Source organism: Coccomyxa subellipsoidea (assembly GCF_000258705.1).
Source record: "Coccomyxa subellipsoidea C-169, whole genome shotgun sequence".
Lineage (NCBI taxonomy): Eukaryota > Viridiplantae > Chlorophyta > Trebouxiophyceae > Coccomyxaceae > Coccomyxa > Coccomyxa subellipsoidea.
In genome coordinates, this window is record NW_005178039.1 from 803869 (window position 1) to 812855 (window position 8987).

At 54.5% G+C, this 8987-nt stretch overlaps 1 protein-coding gene across 1 annotated transcript; it reads right to left on the reverse strand.

The window, feature by feature from the left end:
* Window positions 1–2866: 2866 nt before the first annotated feature.
* COCSUDRAFT_1345 (GIDA-domain-containing protein) lies at window positions 2867–8787 on the reverse strand (the record flags this gene model as incomplete). Its single annotated transcript, XM_005649594.1, has 11 exons — window positions 2867–3055; window positions 3469–3606; window positions 4006–4191; window positions 4605–4783; window positions 5131–5325; window positions 5770–5930; window positions 6264–6391; window positions 7165–7352; window positions 7655–7846; window positions 8001–8238; window positions 8710–8787. Coding segments are annotated over 11 exons (1872 nt in total), but the record flags the coding sequence as incomplete, so codon positions are not given.
* Between the last annotated feature and the right edge of the window lie 200 nt (window positions 8788–8987).

Consider the following 8987-nt stretch of genomic DNA (forward strand, 5'->3'; position numbering starts at 1 on the left):
GTCTGGATCTGGATAGGACATGTGGTAGCCTTCAGCCAGACGCATCTTGCCTCCTGGCAGGAACAGTGTGTAATATGGATTAGAACAAGTAATATTCGTACAATCTCAGCTGAGGTGTAATGTGCGTGCGGCAGGAAGGAGCAGCCATCGAGCGAGCAGAGGCCGGCATGGCCGATCGTGCGCAGTCGGACTTCAATTTTTTTGTGGGCCCCTGGAAGGAGGAGCCGGGCGACGCCGCGGAGCTGACGGCCGGGTGGCGCGCAAACAGTGCATCCTACGAGCCGCCACACAAGCGCCAGAACTGCGGGGACAAGCGCCAGAGCTGTGGCGAGGCCGACCTGACCGAGGCCTTCTGTGACCCCTTCCTGGGATCCCCCCTGACCCCCCTGCCGCTGCTGTCGCTCACCTGATGTCAGCGCACTCCGCCTGCTGATGTCATCTGACGCTCGCCTGATGTGATTTGGGCAGTTTATCAGTGATCATGTCACCACTTCACTCGTTGTGGCTGTGTCTGTGGGCCCTGTCCAGAGCTGTTGTACGCACGGCCAAGACCCACAGACAAAATGCCAGACGCCTCTGACAGGCGCTTGCGCGCAAGCAAACAATTCACTGCACAGCATATTTTTGCTGTGAAGGATTTTGTGGATTCAATGACGAACCCAGCTGTCGCTCTGTGTGCGGCACGCCTGACAGCGTTGTGTCAGGAAAGGGACCGCCAGAATCTGCTACTAGAAATAAAGCGTGAGCATCAGTTACTCCGCTGCCAATGGAGGAGTTTCGTCACGTTGTATGGGGAAATATGCCCAAGCTGTGGACACGGAAGTCGCTCCATACAACAGGTTTTGAGGGCCGCTCTTTTGCGCTCCCTCTTTTATTTTCTTCTCTTTAGTGCAGCCGGGTGTTGTCGTCTATCACCCAGACAGAATAATGGACAGCAGAAGTGCAGCTGTGGGAAATTACCCCTCTGCCAAATACTGCATGGCTCACTTGCGAGCTTGATCTCCTGTAGGGACTAAGACCCAAACGCTCTCTGCTCGTGACTTCTGGTCAGCTTGCTTGTACTCATCTCCGATCAATTCCTAGCACTCAAGTACTGCCAGACAAGTACGTATTTTTTTCAATGTTCTGTGGATTCTCTTGTGGCCATCCCTGGATAGTGGGTGATCCATGGTGGATGGTCTCCCGCAGTTTGGTGTGGCTTTCAGCATCTGCCTTTGCCCATATTTCATGGCCAAACAGGTGATGTGTCACGCCAGCTGTGCTCGGCATGCATATATACATGTTTAGCATGCACATGCAGGTCTCGCAAGGCCTGCACGTGCCTGAGTAAGCATATGCAAGGTACAATAAGGTCCCAGTCAGGTCAGGGTGGGTATACTTAGTCAGATCGGGCTCTAAACGTATACTTGTGCTATGAATGCAGGCGCCGTTGTGGCAGTCTTGCAGGGATCTCAATGCATTGTTTCCATGGGACCAGGCATGCATTTGACACAGGGGGCTGTTCAGGTGCCCCTCAATGGCCACCTGACAGTCAAAGGCCTTCTGTGGCTTCCCAGTCTTGTGTAGAATGTTGTGAACTCCAAATCTTTTATGAGCGCAGCAGATGCGCCACAATTTTTGTATTTGTCATTGCTGTGGTGCAGCCTAAATGTGGCGCGCCTGGGCCTGCTGGTCAGACATGTGATCCTATGGGCTTGATGGGTGTGCTTGAGCCATGGCTCAGGCAAGGGAGACATTTGATTTCGCCAAACGGCATTTGGTGCAGCAAGCAGAGCACAAGTTTGGCAGACTCTGCATGCATGCAGTTTCTGTCCTGTCAATGTCCATGTCACCCTGCGGTGAGGCACGTTGAAGGACTATTTTTAGCCTTAGATACTCTTGCGGGGTGACAAGGTCTTTGTGCTGAGCAAGTCATATTGCACAAGTGTATTAGTGCTTTTGACGGAAGGAACTTTCTGACAACGACAAGCGCCATGCCTGAAACACAGTACGGTATGACCTTGTGTTCTGTGCAAGAGTAATAAGTCACTGTGCGAAAATAATAAGCGGGGTAATAAGTGGGTCACTGTGTGAGCCTGTGCTTTCCTTCATGCAATAATCCTTTCACCAGGCACATGATTGTCTAGGTCAATATCAGATTGCGTAAGAATTGCAGTGAGTTTTTGACAAACTCATGGGGCAAATGAATAATTCAAGTGAAATAGAACTAATGTGACTGTGACAAGAGTGGTGGATGCTCTACTGATTGACTGGTGCTTGGTCCTTCAAGCATGTTTTTCTTCCAGGCGTGACTGACATGAGTCAGATGAGCCTTTCATTATAATTACAAAGGGCGCAGAATTTAATGACTAACTTTCAGCTGAGTGATGAGTCAGTGATCAAGACATCCTGCTGTTTCATGTTTACACGTTTGAATGGGTTTTCCTTCTGTCATTTCGTCTGTAATGACCTTTCTGCATTTGACCAGCAACAAAAGCTACACATTCAAAACCGCGGATCCGGAAGTCATAAAAGCCTCAAGAATCTCTTTTATACCTTCCATGATCAGCTAGACTATGTTTTGGTACAACATTGCCGTTCAAGCGAACGAGCTCGCAGGATTTTAAGAAAAACTTGGCGCTTTCTTGCCCCAAGCCTTATCAGGAGTTGCAGCATCAGCAATGCTTTTGCAAGGTACAGAAGTACCGATTTTCTTCATTCTTAATGCATTTGAGGATTGCTTGGCGGCCAGCAGCCACTGCGCCGGCGCACAGTGTTGCAGCATTAGGAATTTCAGCAAATGCATGGATAACCATACATAGATACGGTATCGACACGTTCAAGCGTGGGAGCGCTGCCTAGCAGCAGGCACCCGCTCGCGCCGGCGCACATGCTGCAGCAGCAGAAGCAGCGCGGCCGGGGTGACTCCGGGGATGCGCTGCGCGGCGGCGATCGTTGCCGGCCGTGCCGCGCCGAGCTTCTCCCGGTCCTCGGCCGACAGCTGCACCGCGCCGTAGTCCAGATCCGGCGGCAGCCGCAGCGCCTCCCCGCGCGCCAGCTCGGCCGCCTCCGCTGCCTGCGATCCGTAATAAAAGGGGTAGATTAGTCATCTACGACTCATAAGGTGGATCAGACTTTACTGGCAGAATGCATATATGGGAGTGTGGGGGGCTCCAGAGGTGAAGGAAGGCCCTTCCTGTATTTGAAAGTATGTTCAAGGCATGTGTGATTGAACCCTCATGAGTGGAGTGGATCAGTCATTCACGCCACCATGCCCCAGCCGCCTGGCTTGTCATGCGTTTGCTGCACCGTGGAAGCTTCTGGCATTGTATTCACCAATCGTTCTTCAGTTGTCTCCTCATCAAACCTTCTTATCAAGAGTACAACACAATACATGTGGATAGGTGGCCACTGGCAAGTGCACAAAAGTACTTTTCTCTCATACACAGCATGTGCACGAGGCAGATTCTGGTGAGACCCAGCTGTCACCTGCTTTGCTGTGTAAGGGCGGTAGCGGCAGTCGTAGACGGCTGAAGCCGTGGAGCTCCGCCGCATGCCGCCATTCCGTGCGAGCGCCCTGAGCTCCTCCGCACCCTCCGCCTCGCCATTCTCTGCTGCATCCGCCACCTGCCACCCACAGACAGTTTTCAGCACCGCTCTCCACAGTATCTCGCCAGCCGATGCTGTCCTACCCTGCCCAGAGATTGTCAGCTGGAGAACCATAGTGGCGCTATGTTCTTAGGCGAAGCTGACCTTGATTGGCACCTCAAGGTCAGTACACTTGCAACCGTTGAAAATTTGTAGACCTTGAATGTTGCTTCCAGGGCTCTCACAGAAGGTTGTATGTCATGGCACTTCTGGTCTTGCTGTGCAATGCCCAGCATTCCAGTGCGCGTCCACTGCTGGGCTCACACCTGGTCAAGGGTAACGCCTGCACTATTCTTCCGAGAACACTTTTTGTTTCAGCGCAGTTCGTGTGAAACGATGAACATACAACTGAGTAAAGAAAGGCTAGCAGTGAAGCACCTGTTCAAGGGTGACGCCGGGGCGCGCAAGCATGTCCGCCGCCGTGAACCAGCCGCCGGCGCCGGCCATGGGGAAACCCGCGCGCTTCCAGCCGGAGCACGTCAGCCGCACGCGCAACAGCAGCTCATCCGCCGCCGCCATCTCCGTGCTGCGCTGGGCAAACGCCGCCTGCCGTTCCTCCCCCACCTGCACGCATGCAAGAAAATTCGAGTTTCCAGTTTAGAAGGAGGCCCCCATCGAGACCAGTGCCTAGAGGCTGCCGCAGTGCAGATCCCTGGATGCGCGGGCACATAGCAAAATTCTCCCCACAACCTCTTGGGAAGCATGCATGGCAAAACAAGTTTTCCAATATCCCAGCACTTCATGGCAGGCTCTGCAACATTTGACACGATCCAGCACAAGACACAAGAAACATCCACAGGCATCAATTGCTGCACGTATATGGGCTGAGAGCCACACAACTTTGCCAGGGTGAATATTGCCAATTCTGCAGATAAGTTCTAACCTTGAGATCTCACCCCTACACAGGGGAACATGGCAGTGCATACAATACCCTAAACAACAAGAAATAGATAGATAGAGTGAGGGAGGGAACGCACAATGCCAAGGCGGATGCCAGCGGGCGTGAGGCGAGCATCGGCGTTGTCCGGCCGCAGCGACAGCCGGAATTCTGCGCGCGCCGACAGCATTCGGTACGGCTCCCCTGTGCCAAGGGTCACTAGGTCGTGAACCAGCACGCCTGTGTAACCCTGCGCCCTGCCCACCTCCAGCGGCTCGCCTACAAAGCGCCGAGGACTCAATGCGCCATGCAAGTCTGCAAAGCAGTCTATCCAAGCTGAACAGCTTGCATGATTACATGCAGTGAGCTGTACTTGATAGCGACGCAGAAGTCGAGGGCTGACATGGAATTCTGTGCAGCTAGAAGCAGATGCAAACGGCTGACTGATGCTTGACAAACTTTGGCATCCCGCATAGACAAGAGACTGCATTTAGGCTGCAGGTGAACAGCTACCCCTTTGCACCCGCCACTCCTGGCAGAGCTGACAGTTGACACTGCCAGGAGGAGCAACACATCATCATGACTTTTGATGCGCGGCATATAGCAGGTGTAGGAAGGTTGCACACCAGGGATGGCTGCGTTGGCGCCGGCGAGCAGCCCCTGCGCGGCAGCTTCCTCGTAGCCGGTGGTGCCGTTGATCTGGCCGGCCAGGTACAGGCCGCCAACGCGCCGGCTCTCCAGGCTGGGCAGCAGCTCGCGCGGATCGATGTAGTCGTACTCCACCGCGTACGCCGGCTGCAGCATCCGCGCACCCTCCAGGCCTGGCGAGCATGCACCCAAGGAATTTGATCCTGCTATGTTGGGGATCTTGCTTCCGAAAACATGTGTGATGCCAGCCAGCTGATTCAGTGAACATATCACATGCAAGCCAGGCTTGAGGAGCAATCAGCCAAGACTTCAGCCACACATGTCCTGCGATCATGGTTCCAGGGACATGCGTGATGCCATTGCACATCAGATGGCTCGGTGGACAGAACACATGCAATTGACCGGCAAGTGGTCTGACTTGCCTCCTTCTAAAAGATCTGCGGCATTTGCAATCAATACTTGAAAGGCATGTACCGGAGTGATGGCAAATGCTGGCGACTCCTAAAGGCCAGCACCCAGTGAAGAGGTGACGGTGAGGTGCGCTCTGCACTGCATCTAGATACCTACAGAACAATTGCCGCTCTCCTACAAAATCCCCTGGAAGAAATGAGTCTCACCTGGCACGGTCCTGAGCAGGTGCAGCTGGTCATCGGGCTCCAGGGAGTTGGAGAGGCCGTTGGGGTAGAGCACGTGCGAGTCCAGCCCCTCCGGCTCCAGCCACACGTGGTGGCTGCGCCCGGGGAAACGCGCAAACTTGGTCTCCAGCGACGGGCAGTACCTGCGCACACAAACCCCGGTCAAGATTTGTATATGCTAATCCAATAATTTTGCTGAAAAATTCAGAAGGAGCGCAAGCATTCCTAGAAGGGCCTTCCGCCAGAGGTTCTGGAATGGTCTCCCTGTGGACAGGCACCATTGTCCAGGCTTTGGATATCTTCTTGAAATAGTCTGAATTGTGATGGTTGTTCTAGCTACTACCGGACCATGCTCAACGCAGCGGAATAGGGAAATGCAGGGAAACACTGAGGGGGCCTTTTCCTGCACAAGTGCATTTGCAGCCCACAGAAGTGTCCCTACACAGTAGGTGCGGCCAGAGAGAAGGGTGGCGCACCGGGGCTCTCTGCAGCCGCCCTCCGTGACGGTGAGGCCGGAAGCGAAGCGCGCCCCCCTGCCGCTGGCCATCGCCTCTGTCACCAGCGCCTCTGTGGCGGCTGTGGTCCGTGTTCCGTAGCACTCCACCTGGGGAGCATTGCAACTGCCTCAGTTGCTGATCACCCAACCTCACAGCGCAGTATGATAGTAAGCCCAGACATGTGCGACTTGCATCATGTGCAAAGCACCTGGGTGGATAGGGTGCTGGCCCACTGCCAATCTTCTGCGGCAGTGTAAATTGCAGCATTCTGCTCCACCGCTGCTCTGAGTAGAAAGCAACGGTGGTCGTGCTGGATACCGAGCTATCATCAGGTCAACAAGAGGTGCCAACATTACAGCAGAGCTGTTGGTTTCATTGCTGCTGTGAGGTCGGGAATTGATGGACCTGATGATAGTCTGATATCAGCACCACCATTGCAAGATAAAATCAGAGTGGGAGTCAAGCAAGGCCAACCTCAGAGCAGAGCCAACCTCTCAATGGCAGCTCCTCCCAAGTCCCTTGGGGCTTAGATTGTGGCTCCTAGCGTATTGAAAAGTATCATACGCGGCAGGCTACAAATTAGCTGCCAAGCAGGTCAAATGGAATTATGTACTGTAGTGCTCATTTTAAAACCCGCAATAAATAATTACTTCTGGCCAGAAAGGGTGGTTGAGTCAACCCTATCTCCCAAAATATTTCCCCTATGATAGTTTTGAGACCAATTTCGGAAAGCTCTCGACAAGCCCAATCACAATGGAGCATGACCCTGGTGTTTTTGGAGTCAGGAGGACCCCTGAAAGTTGCTTCTGAAAGTTTCCAGCACCGCCGGGGGTGCGGGTTTCAGAATGAGCACTACAGTACTGTTTCAAGCTGCGCGCACCTGTCGGGCAGGGGGAGCCCAGTCCATGTCGGCCATGTGGAGGAATGAGAAGGGGATGGGCTCTGCGTCTGACGGCTGGCGCTCCATGCCGGTGAAGTCGACGGTGCGCGCGTCCAGCCGCGGCGGCGTCCCCGTCTTCAGCCGCGACAGCCGGAACCCCTCCGCATCCAGCGTTTCTGCCAAGGACCCTGCGCACCAAAACCCTTTAGAAACCACCCTTCACAACCCCTGAAATACCTCAGAGGTCATGATGCCATTTTTGATGCGATTGCAATGTCTGGTCTCGGTCAAAATCTGGCGTATGTCAGCCTGCACGCCAGAGTATGCTCACAGCAAAGTGCACTTCTTGTTGGCCATCTTGACACTAGCTTGATGCGTTCTTCAGAGACGGTTGTTGAGTGAATACGCGACACATCCAGGGCTGGCATGAGGTGTCCTCAGTAAACCAAACCGCTGCCGTGGAGCTACAAAACAGTATGAAAACAGGCACCTGCAGCCCTGGCCGCAGTCTCATCAGCGGCGTTGGTGGCCTTGGCGTCAGCGCAGCGCGCGCCGGCGGCCGCCTCTGCAGCGGCGTTGGACGGCATGCGGCCGGCCGGCCGGCTCTGGCTGCCGATGTGGATGGTGCCCCTTAGAAAAGTGCCTGTTGTGATCACCACGCTGCTGCACAGCACCTTCTCGCCTGCACATGTTGATGTTCTACCTCAGCAGACTATTCCATTCCAAAGTTATTGCCTCTCAAGATTGCCCTCAAGCAGATTCCTTGGGTTGGTCTACTTACTGCACGTCGAGACAGCAGAGATGGCAACTCATGCATCACAGGCCGTGGGGCTTACCAGATGCAAGTAGAACCCCCGCCACGGTAGCCTGCTGCCCGGCGGAGCCGCCTCGCTGCAGCAGTAGATCCGTGACGGCCCCGTCGTGTATTTGTAGCCCCATCTGTGCACTCAGCAGCCGCTGCATGGCGGCCTTGTACAGGGAGCGGTCCATCTGCGCCCTCGGGCCGCGCACAGCCGGTCCCTTGGATGCGTTCAGCATCCTGAACTGTATCCCTGCCTCGTCCGCCGCCCTCGCCTAGACATGAGTTGATTCATTCTGAGGCTGTGCCCATGCGTTTGTATAGACCCCGGCCTAACGCTGCATGTCAAGCATGCTGCATTTCCTTAAGCAAGTAGAGAGGAACGAGATCGATGGTTACTGATAGATATAGTCTGGGACCGTGAAGACAGGAGGAAATGTGGAGAAGGGCCCGCAGGTTAGGGTGTGGGGCAGCGAGATAGAGGACAGGAAAATACAGCAAGTGATGACCTGATGGAGCACATGCACAAAAACAGGATCACAGACAGTGTGTGCCAGAGTGGCAGGTGTAGTACTTTTGAGATCAGGTCATGCCAGACACTTGTGCTGCAGCTGTGGGAGATGCAGCTGTGCATGTTGCAGTGTTGCTCAGGGGCTGTCACAGTAGCCATGGTGGCAAACCCACAATCAACGTTCAACAGTGACAATGCCGTTGACCATGATGCAATTAAAAGCTGACATATTCACCATGAGGCCATCGAGGGCGTCCACTTCGCGGACGAGGGTGCCTTTGGCCAGGCCACCGATGCTGGGGTTGCAGCTCATCTCCCCGATGCTGGCCGCTGGTGCAGGGGTGATCAACAGCGTGGAGGCCCCCCGCCTTGCCGCTGCTGCTGCAGCCTCACAGCCTGCACAAGACCGATTTGAGATTTCAGTCCAATGTGCTGCAATCACTGCACGGGACCCGTCACGAATGTTCACGCATGTGTTGCTATGCGCAGCAAGTGGTGCTTGAGCAGCAAAGG